This window comes from Ailuropoda melanoleuca, chromosome 9 (assembly GCF_002007445.2).
Source record: "Ailuropoda melanoleuca isolate Jingjing chromosome 9, ASM200744v2, whole genome shotgun sequence".
NCBI lineage: Eukaryota > Metazoa > Chordata > Mammalia > Carnivora > Ursidae > Ailuropoda > Ailuropoda melanoleuca.
In genome coordinates, this window is record NC_048226.1 from 19,063,690 (window position 1) to 19,081,866 (window position 18,177).

The 18,177-nt window shown below is 49.3% G+C and overlaps 1 protein-coding gene across 2 annotated transcripts in view; it reads right to left on the reverse strand.

The window, feature by feature from the left end:
• The window catches only part of PCSK6 (proprotein convertase subtilisin/kexin type 6), a 152,107-nt gene that overhangs the window by 57,308 nt on the left and 76,622 nt on the right, over positions 1 to 18,177 (reverse strand). For both annotated transcript variants that reach the window (XM_034667955.1, XM_034667956.1), the window contains exons 10-12: positions 13,908 to 14,011; positions 12,064 to 12,181; positions 2,000 to 2,188 (exon numbers count right to left, since the gene is read on the reverse strand). In XM_034667955.1, the coding sequence (XP_034523846.1) occupies positions 2,000 to 2,188; positions 12,064 to 12,181; positions 13,908 to 14,011 (411 nt within the window). The remainder of the gene's footprint in view (positions 1 to 1,999; positions 2,189 to 12,063; positions 12,182 to 13,907; positions 14,012 to 18,177) is intronic.

Genomic DNA, 18,177 nt, shown 5'->3' on the forward strand with positions numbered 1-18,177 from the left:
ATCTGCATCATCATAGCCAGTTCCTGTAGCAATCCTGACTACGACAGGAGTAAAGTGACATTTCCAGAGGTGAGGAGTAAAGACAGGAGAAATGGCTGGCTCGTGGGTGCCCCGCTGGGAAGGGAAGGAGCAGGGGTAGAAGCAGCTCAAGTCTCTGGGCTCCAAAGCCCATCTCGGTGCTGGTCCTTGCAGGTCATGGCTGCCCCGCTGGCCCACGACCTGCTGCCCCAACCTCGAAGCCTCTCGGCGGCTCTCGGTCAACCCAGGTCATCATCTGATGCCTGTTCTCTGCTCCTGGCTCAGCGTCAGGGCTCACCACATCGGATGCCTCCCGGCCTCTAGCCTGGAGCAAATGGGGCTCCAGGGAGGTGACCCCGCAGGAGCCCAGAGAAGTGGAGCCTGTGCCTGGCTCGCGTGCCTGAAGCCGACCTGCCCATCTGTCCAGCTCCAGCTTGGAGTTTGCACAGGGAACGAGAGCCCGCAGCAGAGGACCTCCGATCTTTCAAGGAATGCTAGAAATCCGGCCTTTTAGATGAAATTTCTCAAAGTTCCAGTAACAGTACTTGCAGCTCTGGATGCAGAAGGCTGGCCTGCCAGGTGGCACTCTGAACGCTCACGGCCTTGCTTGCCTCCTCCGGACAGAGGCAGAGGGTGGCCCAAGCCCACCCTCAGGAGGGAGAGACGCCCCCTGTGGCTCTTGTGCTGCGAGGGTGGAAACTAACCGGGTAGGGACTGAGCCTGATGGCCAAGCCCTGGGAACCCATGAAGCCGGGATCTGGTTGCAGGGCTGGTTCCAGGGCACCGATGACAAACTCAGGGCTGGCCCGCTGGCCACTGCCTGCTTGCCCCTCTATGGGGCAGAGCCACTGGGCCGGGGTAGGAGGGCAGGGCACGGCTCCCCACTCCTTCGGACAAAGGCCTGCATCTGCCTGTCCTCGCAGCAGGCCCATCTCTCTGTCTTCTGCCAAGTAGGGGTGGGGTGGAAGGGGGCTAAGATAAAGGGCAACTCCTGCCGGGTCCTGAACAGAGGCATTCACACGACCCCCGTTTCTGCACCCTATAGCCCAACTACGGCTGCCGCCCCAGGCAGGTAACCCAAATGAGTCAAGCGGGCCCAGCATGGGCAAGCAGGGAGTGGGGCCACAGCCCAGGGGACAGGGACGGGCAGTCGCAGGGTACCCCCTGAGGTGGCGGGGGACACAGTTCAATTGCCAGCTGTTTTTCAAGAGAAGCTGGAAATGCTAGCTTGTCCTGAAACCTTTCGCTTCCCTCTGCCTCTTAGCCCCAGTCCGTCTCCCCCTCCCCCAAGCTCCCATAAATCCCCTCATGCCAGCTACCTGCTGGCACGAATGTACCCAAGCACTTCTCCTTGAGTCTGACCTTGTGGAAGAAACGGCTCCATGGCTGTCCGTGAACTGTTTGTGAAGCTCCAGAATTCAGAGCCTGTTTCTCGGGCCTTCGCTAAGCAGGGAGCCTTGCAGGCGCGTGCGTGAGACTCCTGCGGAGAGCAGCCTCCGGGGCCCCACGCAAGCCACGGCTCCCGCAGAGCAGCGCAGAGCAGCGCCTCCTGCCCACACAAGTTCAACAGCGCTACGTACAACCGGACGGCCGTGCGGAAGCTTCGGGGGGCAAGGCAGGCCTCCTCCGATACATGTTCCCACGTCAGATGCCAAATGATTATGATAAAAACGATCGTCTGTGCACTTGTAAGAGCAAGTAAGTCATAGCCAGCATTCCGTAAATCTCTCCGTTAAACAACGCAACCACAAACCCTTGTCACTCCTGCCTGGAAACAAATGTTTTCCAGGATGGTTTTGAAGGCCAGGTTTCAGGTTGGCGGGCTGTACGTGTGAACAGACGTCTCCAAGAGGAAGCTGCTGGAAGAACCAACCCGCCTGGGTGCCCTACGGGTTGGCTGTGACCTCGGGCTGGATGGGCCCTCCTGATAAGCCCCAGCCCCCGCCCCCGCCCCAGCGCCGCTAGGCCAGCCCGGCCTTACCTCTTTGCCAGGAGTTGAGACTTGGTTCCCGAGGGAGAAATGAGGTGGATCTGGAGGTCTCCCCGGCGTGGGTGGGAAATAGAGATGTGAGCCACTACGTGCTCCAGGTAGCCCACCCGCTGGTCTGAGTGGTCGGCACAGGCAGTGGTCAGGGCGGTGGTCCGAAGCGTCTGCACCACGGGGATGCTCCTGGGAGAGGAAGAAGGGGCTCAGGACTCGACTCCAGAAGCTCCTAGTCTTGCAGGTCGGCAGTGCATCCAGGCTTTCCCAGGGACCCCCAGGGACATCTCCAGCCCCTCTCGGATGCCCTACTCTTGGATGCTCCCATTGGAGCTATCTTGCCAGACCAGAAGATGCTTGCTGTTCTGGAACTTGCTTAGAGATTTAAAGAATGGCTTCTCATACAAACTCAGCTAACATACCCAGTGATTAGCCCCCTCAGTGCCCAGGAGCCGGCTGCTCTCTAAATAGCCTTTGATCAGCTCATGGCCTCAACTGCCGGGGGTGAGCAAGGCTTTAAAACCCTAGTACGTTGTTTCAACGCCTGGCCTCGATGATATAAGTCACGATGATAAATAATAACAGCACACATCTCCTGAGCGGACCGCATGCCGGGTACTAGACGGGGCACCAGTCTGAGACTTTACAAGGGTTAATCCATTAAGCCCAGAAAGAGGTCAAGGATCAAGTGCAAGGTCACACAGCTACTGAGAAGCAGAGCTGGAATATGAGGTTCAAGTTCACTGCCTCCACTGTGCCACACTGTCCCGCCAGGATGCTGGTGTGGATCCATACTTGTGTTCAAGACACTGAGGAAGAGGAGATCGACAAGGTTCCCCGGGGCCAGAGCGGGCTGTTGTGCTAAATGCACTGGTCAAGGCCGTAGTGACTGGACCAGAGTCACGGAGGACGGACAGGAGCTGGTCCACTCCCTACTGCCATGCATGGAGACCGGGGTCCCCTTCCTCTCCTGTCCTCTGACAATTTTCTTAAAGTCAAGGTAGTTTTACTACATGGGATGGAATCCGAAATCTGAAGATAAGCATCAAGTCCCAATCATTCCCGAGTTAGTTCCGCCAGAATCTTCTAACACTCCCGAGAGGAGGTAGATACAAAACCTGCACCTGCATCCAGGCTGGGCACTCCCGTCTCTCCTGGGCCACCGCAGCTCGCCCACACCACTTGTAAACTGAGGAACGATCTCCTGCCGCCCAGCAGCCCATTAATAATTCCCCACTGCTCAGCCAGCGCTCGGTTTATTACGGGGAGCGCCTTGCTCATTATGCCCCGGCTTTCCGCTCAGGAGGGGCGGCTCGAAGCATAGGCTCAGCATCTCTCAGGAATTACACTGCTTGGCTCTACCGGGCCTGAGTCATAAAAAACAATCAAAACAGCTATAAACAGTGATGTAATTCCCTCGGAAACTCTGTAAATATTTGAAAACATGATTTGCATGCATCATAAATTGATTTAGAGATGCTGACTTCTTTCACTGCCTTCTCCCAAACTTTGCTGTCTGTGTTTACAGGTTAGCAGGCCCCCCACCGTGGCACATGCAAGACCTTTCCTGGGCCCAAGAGGAAGATCAAGTTAAAGCAGAAACAAAGCCATCACAGAGTTTTAAAAACCTGCCCCATTCCTCCTCACACCTTTGGCCAGTAGGGAGGCACAATCACTCTGACCTAGAAATGGACCTGAAATCCCATCGAGGAATCCTTAATCCTAAGGATAAGGCACAGGATTTCAGAGAACAGCAACAGGGTACGAGAAACTGCAACCCCACCCAGCCCTCACCTGCGCACCTCCCTGTGGCTTGGCTAACCTGTTGACGTCCTGAGAAAAAGAAAACATCTCAAGGAGTATTAAATACTCTGTGAGATTATTAAAAGCTTTCTTGCATTTCACACTCTTATGTTTGCTAAGGGACTCTCGCTGCGAGGCCACCCCTGGGGTCAGAAAGCTGGGTTGGTCTACTGTATAGCTGCTGGGGGGTGGCTGGCTGGGGGTGGGCAGCCCACAGCTCCTTCAGGGGTTAAAGCCTAGCCTGCTTAGATTTTCAAAGCTAAGACATTACCCTCAGCTGGGGGGCTAGCAGTCCCTTCCTCCAGGGAACAAGGCTAATTATAACAATTAGTTCTTATGAACTCGACAGTTACAGGCCACCAGACCTCCTCATTTGTGCCAAGTTCTAGGGGAGGGTGGGGAGCCCAGGACTGCCACTCAAGGACAGTGAGCAGTTACCCTCTTTACATGTAGACAGCCTTCCCCACATTTTATTTCTGCTCCTGTTGGAACAAACAACCTAATATTCTAAATTAGGAGCTTTTACATTTCCTTTAAAAAAAAAAAAAGGAGGGGGATGGGGGGAGGCTTGTAAACGTTTCAGGATAGTCAAGCTGAAATTTTTCTGTATTTCGGATAGAAACTCCAAGTAGAGGAGGGGAGCCCTAAAAACTAATGACGTACTGTATGGTGACTGACATAGCATAATTAAAAAAAAAATCAAAAGGTGAGGGGAAGCCAAGTATTAAAAGCCATCACTTTGTAAGGAAAGAGAAACCACGGGGGGAAGGTGAAGTTATTCCCCATCCTACAGTTATTTCAAAGATAACACAGAAAATGCAAGTCAACTGCAAGGCCGGTTTCTTTCTTTCTTTTTTTTTTTTTGATTTTTTTTATTATATTATGTTAGTCACCATACAGTACATCCCCGATTTCCAATGTAAAGTTCGATGCTTCATTAGTTGCGTGTAACACCCAGTGCACCATGCTTCTAAACAACATGCGGGGATTATCTTTGTCCCACGAACATGGCCAGGTTGTACTTCAACCATGAAAACTGACTGAGAAAGATCTTCAAGTTCCCAAGGGTAACTAAAAATGTTCCACTGTGATTAAATTCTGAAATTGTTGTCGGTGTACGTGAGGCCATCCTCCTAGGACCCTAAAGGAACCCAAGGGGTTAAAAAAATCCCACAAGACCTACCTCCAGACCCAGTGATATTTAAACTATGGAGACTGCCCTACTTTGAACCAATCTCTGAGGACAGACTTGTCACTTCCTGTTGAACCACATTTCAGACTTAATTACTGATACTCCAGATGTTCCTCTTTCATCTTGAAGTCTCTTAAACAGCTTGCTTGGCCTGAGGGGGTGGGGGGTTCCCAGCGACAGGCATTGACAATAACTTCCTAGTAGGTCCGGACCCGCGACTCCTTCGACCTCCTACCTCTCTCCAGTGTAAGGGCATCTGCAGTCTTGTAAATGTGTAGAAACAAGATCCCGATCAACTCAATTCGAGGCCCTCGCCAAATCACAAAACTCAGGCTCTTCTGGCATCAGAGCGAAATCCAGAGCCAAAGATAAATATTTTCAAGGACGGGTTTTCCCTGCTCTCTGAAAGTAGAGCATTCCTATGAAACCTTTCCCAAGTTGAGAGCAAAGGCAGAAAACAAAGAAGCAATTACCATTCATTTATATGGGGGGAAAATGCGTGAGCATTCCCAGACGCTAAAAAGTAACCTCTCTTTGGCTTTTCTGATACCTTAGGACACATCCTGCTAACGGAGGCACAGAATAAGCCTAGATAAAGCACAGATGCCCGCAGACACTGTTCAAAGCTCTGGCGGCTTGATGCTGAGATGCTGGGTGTAGTTTCCGGGGACGGAGTTTGGGGGCGCCACTCTCGCTGCTCAGGGCACTTGCTGCCTTTATCACAGGCAGCTCGCTGCAAAACCCATGCTGAACGCTATTTTTGTTTTCTGTTCCTTTTTTGGGTAAAAGCAGAAATCTTCCGATTTCTTCTAGGCACTAAGACTTTTGTAAAGGCAAAGTGGTGTAAGGTGAGCTTTCAGAACTATAAACCAAGTGGCCGGGGAAAGAAGGAGGGAGGCGGATCGGTAGCTTATCAGTGGGAACCCTCCGTTGTTGCACTTGTCTTTCTGCCCTGGCTGGGAACCCAGGACAAGCCAGTATTTCTCACTCCCACCTTGAAGACCTCTCTCCAGCTCAGTTACCAGGGCAGATCTGTGGTCTGGCACAGAGTATTTCCAGGGTAATGCCACCTTCCCAAGCTGCAGGGCTTGGGGCGAGAGCGGTCCAGGTCCTCGTTAAACAATTCTGAGATCGTGCTGAGTGGGACACCCACAAGAATTGGAAGGAAGGCAGGGGTGCCCTTCCCCCTACTGTATTTGGCATCTGTCTTAAGAAGATGAGGCTGCTGCAAAGCCCAGGACCATTATAGTGGAAAGAACCAGAACGTCAACCAGGAAACCCTTTCGCAGACATTCTAAAGGGTAATAAGCGGAGTGGAGAGGGGCTAACTGGGACAGACTTGTTCAATTAAACTCTATGAAAGCAACTGACTCTGTTGGAGAACACAAAGTGATCTGAATGGGGACAGTAAGAATCTCCAGGGTCACTTCTTAGATCTGTGTTCTAGGATGAACGTTCTTGACAGAATGGTCATAGAGGCTGAGGTAGATAGATTCTGTACACTTCTTATTCACATTCGCTGACATTAGGGTTCTCCTTAGATGAAATTCCTTTCGATCATGAAGCTACAGTACATCATTTAGGCTAGAAATAAAATTTAAAAAGAAAAAGAGGCTAATCCGGTACATTAATCGAGACATGCTGTTCGTGATTAAGTTGTAAGGTGTTTTAATACACAGTGTTTAAATTTATATGCTTTTTTTTTCTTCTGTGCAAAACAAGGGGCTGAATTAGCTGGCTCTACACATCCCACCCAGTTCCAGGATTCGATCTGATGGGGAGTGAAAAAAGACAGTCAATTCTCATTATTCACGATTCCGTATTTACAAATTCACCTCAATCAGCACCTGGGGTGCTTTTGTGATCACCTGTGGTTAGATGCAGAACTGCAAAATACTGGAGTTGCCCAGTAAACACGTTCCCAGGTGAGGCCAAACAAGGTGACACCCTGCCTCCCGGTTTCAGCTCTTATACCGTGAACCAGTGTCCTTCCTATGATCTATTTTTAATGCCACGTTTTTTTCATATTTTTCTTTCTTTTGTTGGTGGTTTCATTGCTTAGAATGGCTCTGAAGCACACTGCCAAGGAGCCGTCTGGTTTCATAAGTGCTGGAAAGCCGAGACGCGCCTTACAGAGAAAACACGTCTGTCGGAGGAGCTCCGTACAGACAGGAGTTGCAGTGCTGTTGGCCTGACGGTCAACGTTAGTGAATCAGGAATAGATAGTAAATCAAATGCTTTTAAACAGAAACACACATAAAGCAAAGTTACGTATGGATCAGTTGACAAAAGTGCTGTGAGCAGAGGCTCGCAGGAACCTAACTCCGGAGGTCCCCCAGCAGCAGCGATGGTTCTGTATTTGCGAATTCAGTGTTTGCGGTGACTTTGCAGAACGTCACTACTGTGCATAATGAGAACTGGCTGTATTGTTCAAATTCAGATATTAATTTTTGAAGTAAGCTGCATTTATAATTTGGGGGAAACAGGTTTGTGGCAAAAAATGAACTTGGCAGGTCAAGGGCTGTAGAAAAACAGGCAGCTTGCTAAGGTTCACCAGTGTCTCCAGGGGTGGCAGGAGGCAAGACAAATATAAGGACTCAGGTATGGTCCCCGCCACCACCACCCACAGCAGGACAGCAGAGAGCGAGTTTTCTTAGGCTACCCAGCCATGACCTGTGTAAGAATGACACGGTGGAAGAAGCCAGAAAAGCAAGGGCCTCGTATGGTATCCAGGAGTACACACTGTGAGATGTCCTGGAGAGAGTTGCTGGGTGGGGTGTGGGGACGTCCTGCACAGTAGTGCCAGAGCCCAAAGGTAAGGGGGCTTTTAGGTTGTGAAAAGATGCTAAGCCAGGCTGTGTGAAGTTGGGCCATTGTGGGTCCCAGCCGCATAGGTCCTCCCCATCGGGACACAGGAGCCATGTGGCCTTGCCCGCTTGCCTAGCTAAGCGGCTGCAGACAAGACACCTGGGCCTGACCTCTGGGGTGCTGGCAGCTGGCCAAGGCTGGAGGAACTTCCCAGTAGCCGGAGCCAAGGTGATCTCCTGTCCTCAGGGCCAGTGTGCATAGCCGGCTGGGGACGCAGAGGGAAGACAGGGAAGGTGTCTCCCGGAGAATGTGCAGGTTACTCCATTTGGTTTGGTCCTGCCTGAGTTCCCGTGATGTGTTCCTTCCCAGGGGAGGCAAGGTGGGCTCCGGAGACAGGCAGCCTGGGGTAGCAGCTCAGCCCCAGGCTACTCCTCGACTCCTTTGTGCCTCAGTTTCTTCAGTATATAAATGGGGGGAAATCGTGCCCAAACTCCACACCCTTGGTGGGTGTTCTGAATGTGTGAGTACACAGGACGTCCGAGGACAACGTCTGGCGCATGGTAAATACCTGATAATCATTATCCATTATGCTTCCCTACGTATTTCTAAGTCGACTTGTTCCAAAGTGACCACCGCATGTGGTCTGGTTTAATGAAATTAATGTGCTTAATCCATAGTTAATTCTTGAACATCTATAAATATATGGTCTGGCCTACAGATGATTCTTAATATTCAAAGCCTTCAGGACTGAAGTATATTTTTGGGTCGTGTGAGTTCTTTAAATAAAAAACCAACCACACTAAGTTGTAAACCCTGTCTGGATGGTAACCTTCCAAAACCCACGAAAACTAAAGAGAACTAGATAAGGTCTTCCTGTTTGAAGAGACTCTGCTGCTGTTGCTGTGTTTCCAGCAGGGAGTAGAGAGTCAGGGATGTCAGACAATGTTTCATGGGAGTCTGGATTTTTAAAGACACAAGGGAAGTGTTGGCTAGAAACATCCTAAGGGTCAACGAAGATATTTAATGGCTGGACCTTTTTTTTTTTTCATTCATAGGAATGATACTGATCTTGATTTTCTTTTCCAGTTTTAGAAAGGTTCTAAGTATCAATTTGATCCTATTCTGACACACAGACATAAGTAATTTTGCTCAGGCAATAGAATAGTTGTAAGTAGACTGAAATCTGTTTGTGCCCAAGACTAGGTAAGGATCTCTCCTACACGTTCTGGAATGTTACAAGGCATTCTCTTTTGCAAGAGTACCTGTCAAGTTGCAGATTTCCCCCTTGTTGTGCATGAAGATTTAGCATTCACAGACAGTTCCCATGATGCACTGTGGGTGCTGGAGAGCTGGGCCAGACGCCATGGCTCTGTTCTGCAGGGGGCTCAGTCTGTTTTGGGGTCAGGGGGTGACAGGCCGTGAAGAGATGGCTCAGCGAGATCTGGCTGCACCTTGGAACAGGGGGTCTGACCGCTCTCGTTCCTCACCACCCCCACCCCTGCAGTCCCCTCTCTCCCCACCTCTCCAGGCAGGCTCCCTGACCTTCTCCAGACTCCAACGGACTTCTAATTCTCTGTCAGGAGGAAGATCTAGACAGAGACAGGCTACACCGCAAACCCCACAGTCCTTGGATGTACAGTGTCCAGACTACAAATGCTGACCTACTGTTTGGGGTCCCTGTATTCCTTTTCTTTAAATTAAAGAGAATCAGTCATAGCTGCTTCCTGATGGGGCCCTTCTCGCGTGTCTGCAGTGGCAGCCCGGCTTCCCTCCGCTGTGGTCTTTCCTGTGCTGTTGGCCTTCTTGCTCCTTTTAGCCTGTGTGACTTGGGCTGGGGGTGGCATCGGACAGGGCAGTCCAGGAGAGGAACACCAACGGGGCCTGCGTGGTCATTCGGGGCCCAGTGGGTGCCATGCTCCTGTCCGAGGACACGTTCGGGCAGCAGGTGAGCTCTGCAGAGGGGGTGGCCCACGGATTCCTCCTGTGTGGCCGTGAGAACTATCTCCCTGAGCCGTGACCTAGCCCAGGAGAGGAAGGTCAGATTGGGGCTGAAGGGCAGGAGAGGACGGAGAGGTCACTGCTCTTCGTTCCTGCCCTGGCATGTGACCATCAACACTCAGGCCCTCTGACTCGCACCCTGTATGACATTACTGTAGAAATGGCAGATGTGGCCACAACCTCCTCTAGGGCATCCATCCTTGATGCTCCATGAACACAGTTCCCTGAGCTTCACCACACCGGGGTGGCCCTTCTCCTCCCCCCAAGAAGAAAGAGGTAAACATAACACTTATGTTACACACAGGTACACATGGATGGCCAGATAAAGAGGTTCTCTCTCTCTCTCTTTCAATCTCCCCCTCTCCCTCTCTTTCTCTATCTGGAGGCCCTATGTCCTTGGGAACAATCAAGTGTGCAGTGAAGCAAGGGCTTTGGGATAGTGGGCTGGCCGAATATTCTAGAAAGAGCCTCGAACCGCTAAATGTAAAGATAATTTTTCTTCCGAAACAGAAGTCTGATTCTTCCCCTCTGTTGGAATTTCCAGAGTCCTTTCTTCCCTCAAAGGACAGGAACAATGTCATACTGTATGTTATAACCGGTTCCCTCAACCTGTGCTGTCTAGACTCTGTGTGCTTTCACTTAAAAAACAAAATAAAATAAAAATAAAAACAACCCTTCGCCACCTAGGCACCACTCTACCATCTTAAAACTATTTCTGGCAGGAGAAGAATGCTTCATTCAGGAGCTGCCCTGACGGGGAGACCAGTGGGAGGGAGGTGGGCCTGGACGTGGCGGCCTCGTGGGGCAGGACCCAGCTCCCAGGAGCCCAGCATCCCCTTACCTGGAGTCTGATTCTCCATGTGCCTGGCATTTTCCAACAAGCAAAACAAAAGAAAGCAAAAGGCCTTCTTGATCTCAGAGAACCTCCCACTTTCTTCTGAATTGACAGACTAAGGCTCCCCAGAGAAGACGCTGCTTGAAAATGTCAAGATTGAGATCTGCTGCCTGCCTACTGGCCCATCAGGCCTGGGAGGGCTCACCCAGCAGTGAGCCTTCACAATTAGCAGCAGGATGCAAATGTAGTTTTTCAAAAGTGCCTTTCCTGGCTACTTACACAACAAACACTTTCTGAATTCCGACTGCAGGCCAGGCGGCAGGGAGATACATTTTTCTCAACATTTTATGGCAAAAGAACATATTATAAGAGGTAGGTGCTTTTAAAGAAGAGGCAGTATCAAAGGGAGTGAGCTGCATTTGCTGATAAAGCAAGGGTCACTTTTAATCACTTCAACATTTCTTTCTCCAAATGCACATTTTCCCAAAGGTAATAAATAGTTACAGCTAGAAAAAAAAAGCATTCCATTCTTTATCAGATATTGAGGCCTAGAGAAACACCATTCTCCTTCTTAAAAAGTATAGTGGCAATGGCAGAATTCAGAAGAATAATCTGATTTCTTCTCCTAACGGAGTAGGGTTCTTGCTATCTGATTTACTTTGCAGCTGTTTTTGTTTGTTTTTTAACAAAAATTTCAATGAACAAATATATCTGATTTAGAACAACTCACTACAAAAGGCGATGCTGGGAGCGTCCGAACGGTGGAAAAAGGAGAAGCCAGCATCCTACAGCACATGGCTCAAGGCTTGTTAAAAAACCCCGGTGCTTAAGCCTCAAGAAGGTTATTAAAGTCCAGATTCAAGCGATACAGAGGAAAAGTGCTCTGCACTTTGGATAATAAACCCCCTTCTGCATGGGGGAAGGGGCAGATGCTGCCTGTCCTGCTCATGGCTGAAGGAGTCACACGGCAGGCTCTTGGGACAGGCAGGACCTGGCTGCGGCTAGGGCTCCCACCTGACGGAGAGGTCACTCATCCCTGCTGCCCGTTTCACCCCCCTGGGCAGGCCTGATCGCCGGTCTGGTCGGCTGCACTAAATAGTCCCCGTAAGAATGTCTAATGCGAGGGACTATGGGCCATCTGAGTCCCTACTACGGGGCGATCTATAATTGACAGGAAAAGGCCTCAAAAGAGCCACGAGTTAAGGAGTGATTCTTTTCCAGCTCCAGAATCCGTAAGAGAAAACGCAGACACGTCTATACATATACTATCATGCACAACCCCCCCGACACACACACACACACACACGTGTGCGCACCAATGGGCACGGGAACTCGAGTGTGAACACCTCCCCCCGCAGTACCTTACAGCACAGTCGGGTCCACACTGACAGTCCTGATAAGCCACGTGGTGTCTGAGCCGAGCCTCACCTGGGTCTCTTGTCTGTGGTGGCGACACACATGTGCTGGGCGGGCACTGCCGTCCACTTCTTCGCCTCCATGACCAGGGCTTCTGCGTCCACCAGGCCGAATCCATAGAGATGGCTGACTGAAAAGACAGAGCACTCAGACCCCCTGCCCCCAGGAATGGAGCAAGGCTGGGCTGTCGCACTCTGCTAGGCTCCCATGCAGGGCACCGGGTCCACGACTCCCACGGTCCTGGCACAGACCACCTGTGTCACTCACGGGGGGGCAGAAACATGGGCCATCTTCTGGAAAGCCCAGGTTGTAGCCCTTCTGAGGACTGGTCCAAGATCCCAGCTGCTTTACCCTCCGCCTGACCTCTAGTCCTTCAAGTCAGGAGTGCTGGCCAGGACACATGGCCCATTTTGGTGCAGAATCGGAAAAAAGTGTTGAGAGAGCCTAGTACTTTCTTTTTTGGGGGACAGGGATGGGTTTCCCCCCACAGAAGGGACTTGTCGACATCTGAGCTCCTCAAATCATAAACCAGACCAGAGAAACAAAAACCTGAGACCCTTTGATTCATGAGACCATGATGTGTAATAAATCAGAAAGCAAGGCCGGATTCACCCTTTTTTTTTTTTTTTACCATTTTCTTTGCCTGCTCAATTCCCAGGGTATTCTGGGAAAGTGGCATTGTTCAGAATGCAGACCAGGAGGGCTTGTGAGTTGGCCCGATCCAGTGTTTATCTGGGCACGGCAGGAGAGTTTCAAAGTTTAATTTAAGAGGCAGGGTCAAGAACGAGATACAATCTATTTTCCTATTTAATTAGGCTGACATTGAAATGTAGGTCAGCTCTTGTTACAGCATACCACTACCACCAACATTCTTGCAAGACAAATGCATTAGGCCTGATCAATGGCTTTCTTATTAGAAGGAATGTCCCTTGGAACTTACAGTGACAATGCTTGCCCTATATTTTACAGATAGTAGTATTAGGCTTGGTGTCGAAATAGTTGGGCCTGAGCTTCAGAAAAGGAAAAAGAAGTCCTCCCTAACATACCTGGACCGAATGTAAATCTTTTTTAAGGATCTCTGGTAAGAAGCCAGACAAACAAAGCCAGTGGCACAGTCCTATAATTATCTGCTCGAGAGGCTCCAAATATCTGGGTTACCAGCCCTGACCGTGGGTTGATTTCATGGAACCTAGGTCTGTACCAGGTTGGGTTGGGGAAAGAAGCTGTGCTGTTCCATGAGTTACTTCTGTAACACAGACAGAAGTTTCATGGTTAGAAAGTAACATACATAACTATCTCAGTGTCCTCACTGTACAGATAAGGAAACCGAGGGCCCTTTTCAAAATTATAAAGCTACTCAGGACTAAGAATGCAAGATGCCCTTAGGTGGCATACAAACAAACATTATTTATCTTAATTGTCATGGATTTGTTTTGATGTGCCTTTAAAAAAAATAAAAATATCCATCAAACCCGTGATTAAGTAGATATAATAGAGTTTCCTTTTAAAACATATATCTTTATGTAAAGAAAAATGCAAGTCAGTGTAAAGAGAACTATTACATCAATACTTGCTACAGGTGGTCTCTGGATGGCAAAAGTCCTGATGTTTTGGGAACCCTGGATTCTATTGATCTTAGGATTTTTTCTTAATGTCAGTGTGAGGTTCCAGGATACTTTTTAAATATCTCTAGGTACATACTTCTCACTCTTGGGATTCTTTGAGGATTTGGGGATTCTTTTTGAGAAGCTCCTCGCACCCCTTAATAGAGATTCCAGCAGGTTATCCCAATGGGCCCTCCAGGATGGGCTGACCGGTCCCCACCCAGCCCAACAGGATGGGACCTGCCACCGCACCTTTATGACCTGCACCGTTGACTTTCCAATCATTGGCTTTCAGATGTGCCGGCCTGGATGTCTTCACCAGCAGGTGCTGGACGTCCCTCCAGGTTAACTGGTTACTGCAACGACACAACGGCAGACCAGTGAAGCACACGGGTCAAAATGACAGCTGCCCAGGCCCATCGGCGATGGTGACAGGAGCCAGCCCCGAGTCAGGACTTGAGGAAGCCCCGCAGGCTCCGTTCCTCAGCAAGGGTTTATTTCATCACCTCTTTGTAAAGAATGGTTTCCAGGGATTAAATCCTGAGGTAAAACAGTGCAGCGGGCGACCTAAAATCCAGAGCCTTAAAAAACCAGCCCCGCTCCCAACGTGTACCTGAGTGTGTCCAAGGGCTACCGAAAAAATTGTGGCAGGGAGAGAGGGACATTCTGATGTTTCTAAGTCCTGGGGGGCTATTCTTCCTCAAGACCAGTCAATGTTGTGGTGCAGGAAAGCATGCCCGAGCCGTCATCTGCCCAGACCCGCCCCTTGTGTGGCCCCACCTGCTACCGACTGTAATTCGAAATTTTAGTCACTCGAAATTTCTAATACTAATACATTTGTTTTGGTGCCAAGTGGAAACGTTTCATTGCGAGAACACGTGCGCATAATAAAAATGCACAGATCAGAGTTTTTTGAGTCTAAGATACATTGTCTACCTTTTGTTTTGTTTCTGTTTTTTCATACCTGAAACCAGGATCCTTCATCTGATGATACTCTGAAATAACCCGCTCTGTCCACAGCATCAAGACCTGGTCCCAGACAGGCTGGAAGTAGCCTTGGGGCGGTCTGCGCCCCTCCTCTTGACCCAGTGCCTGCCGCACCCCCACAGAGGTTACAACTGTCTTTCCAGGCACCCGCTCTTTGTGTGTGCTTAAAAATACACATAACAGGGGCGCCTGGATGGCTCAGTCCATTAAGCATCTGCCTTCAGCTCGGGTCGGGGTCTCAGCGTCCTGGGATCCAGCCTCATGTGGGGCTCCCTGCTCGGTGGGGAGCCTGCTTCTCCCTCTCCCTTCGCTGCTTCCCCTGCTTGTCCTCTCTCATTCTCTCTCTTTCTCGATCTCTCAAATAAATACATAAAATCTTTAAAAATATATATATACATAAAGATAAATACATAAAATCTTTAAAAAATACATATATACATAACAGAAAATTTACCACCTTAACCATTTTTCTGTGCATGGGGCAGAGCCAGTAGGACCTGCACGTGGTGGGGCATCCATCACAAACCATCCATCTCCAGAACTTTTTCATCTTCCGCAAGTGGAACTCTATCCGCATTAGACACTCACTACCCGTTTCCTCCTGCCTCCAGCCCCTTGGCCCCCACCATTCTGCTTTCTGTCTCTGAATGTGATGACTCTGGGAACCTGATACAAATGGAATCACACAGTACGTGTCCTGTTGGGACTGGCTTATTCACTCAGCATGACGTCCTCCGGGTCCATCCACGTTGTATGTAAAGGGTGTTGGAAATCCCTTCCTTTTTCAGGCTTAGGGAGACCTCACGGCTTGTATGGACCACATGGTGTGTATCCATTCATTTACTGATGGGTACTTGAGGTATCTCCTCCTTTTGGCTACTGTGAGTAACGCTGCTATGAACATGGGTGTCCAAAGAGCTCTTCAAGTCCCTGCTTTCTGTTCTTTTGGGTATATACCCGCAAGTAGAATGATAGGATCATAGCTTTGTTTAAGCTGTTGAGGAACTCCCACACTGGATCTTTGCCTGTTGTCCACTGGGACCTCACGGTGGCTTGAGTCTTGGGGCACATGTGCATTCCTCCCTTGGGGCTCACTCACTAGGTGCTAGTCCCCGTCTTCTCTGATTTCTCCAGAATGTTCTTGCCCACTGGCTTCCTGGCCACCTCCCCCCAATCATGTCCATCAGTCCAGTTTCCAGGCCTCTGCTTGGCTTTCCTCCCCTGCCCTACTGGCCCTCCTGAGGGCCCATGGCCAACCTCATTGTTCAGAGGGGATTCTGAGGCCCCACATGGCCCAAGGCCTCACCTTCTTGCATACAGACACAGGCTTTAGAGTTCAATCAGAGTAGATGGGGCTGCACCCCTTGTTTCCCATGTGACCTGGCAAGTTACTGTGGGGCCTATCAAGGATGGCTCCAGCAGAAGGTGCCAGAGCTCAGGACAGAATGGGTACAGAAAGGCAGAATGTTAGAAACATCCATTTTATTTGGGACTCTGGTAATACAATCAGAAATAGAGTTGTATGAGAAGCATAGCTAAGAAATGGCATTGGAAACGTTTTTCAATGAAGATGGGACTGATGGGAAGCCCCAAGACAGCCACAAACCAGGACAACCTATGCACAGTTCTTACCCATGGGGGTCTTCCTTCATTTCTGTTACATGCCGTCCACAGGTCCTCCCTGAATCCCTGAGACGTCCTCTACCCAGAACGATCTGGCTTTGCCCGGCTCAGACTCTGTCTGAGTCTGAAAGCCATGCTAGGCACGGGAGTAACAGGCCTGCTCCCTGGACACCTGAGCCATCTCTGTCTCCAATCTCCTCACCTTGGGCCTGCAGGGTCCCTCGTTATAACCCGCCCCTTCCTTGACCAGTCCTGCAGGTTTAAAAGCTCTGAGCTGATGCCGTTTTCAGCCTAGCCACCTGTACATTTCTGAGGAGAGCTAGAAGGGCGAGGAAGACAACTACCAGAAGAGCTTTCATGTGTCCACAGGCCAAGTTTAATGGGACAAGCCGGCATGAAATGAAGCTTGTTTTCTATTCAGTTTTGACTAACAAAATTCCTTGCATGCTTCCAATAAGGAATGGAAGGAAATATAAAGCAATGAATTGCTAAGTATGTGAATGCCACTTTCCACACAAGTAAGTAATTATTTAGATTTTTTTTTAAGAGCCTCAGGACACAGAAGCTAACATTTTGGCCTGAAAATCAAAAATATTTAGCTACTCCTTTGTTAAACTGGTGGCATTTGAGTTGTATGCTCTTTTGCTTTGGACAAACCAACATGCAAACATCCGTAATTGTAAGGATCTAAGCAACGCAAATATGATTTTTTGAATCATTTAAAATCTCATCGACAGCAACTGACTACTTCAAATGGCAGGGTCGTTCTGAGGCAGTTTTTTTTTTTAATGATTTTTTATGATATTATGTTAGTCACCATACAGTACATCCCCGGTTTCCGATGTAAAGTTCGATGATTCATTAGTTGCGTATAACACCCCAGTGCACCATGCAATACGTGCCCTCCTTACTACCCATCACCGGTCTATCCCATTCCCCCACCCCCTCCCCTCTGAGGCCCCCAGTTTGTTTCTCAGAGTCCACAGTCTCTCATGTTTCATTCCCCCTTCTGATTACCCCCCCTTTCTTTATCCCCTTCTTCCCGTACCTATCTTCCTAGTTCTTATGTTCCATAGATGAGAGAAATCATATGATAATTGTCTTTCTCTGCTTGACTTATTTCACTTAGCATTATCTCCTCCAGTGCCGTCCATGTTGCAGCAAATGTTGAGAATTCGTTCTTTCTGATAGCTGAGTAATATTCCATTGTATATATGGACCACAGCTTCTTAATCCAGTCATCTGTTGAAGGGCATCTCGGCTCCTTCCACAATTTAGCTATTGTGGACAATGCTGCTATGAACATTGGGGTGCATATGGCCCTTCTCTTCACTACGTCTGTATCTTTGGGGTAAACACCCAGTAGTGCAATGGCTGGGTCACAAGATAGCTCAATTTTTAACTTTTTAAGGGACCTGTTCTGAGGTAGTTTTGACGTCTGAACTAAATTTGTGTTTGACACCGTGATTGCACGTGTAGTAAACTCTCTTTTCTTCCTGACCGACCTGGACACTAACAACTCCAGAGTTCTTATTTGGCTTGTGACAGATAAAACATCACCACTGCCTTGTTAGTTTATAAACTAAAGTTTATAAAGAGCATGTGTAGCAGCCTGAAGTGGGATTTTGGCACACGATGCCGCATGGGAAGTAGGCTTGGGGTTCTGGTCCCCCCAGCTCTCCGTGGTCCTGCAAAGAGCAGGAGATGGTGAGCTTTAAAAAGGAAAAAGAAGGGAAGGAGTCTCTTCATATCCATTAAGCATAACCTTAAAAAGGAAGGAAATCCTGACCCATGTGACATCGTGGGTAAACCTTGAGGACACTGTGCTACGTGAGCCAGTCACAAAAAACCCCAAATCCTATGTGATTCCACTTACACGAGGTGCTTAGAACAGCCAAACTCATAGAGACAA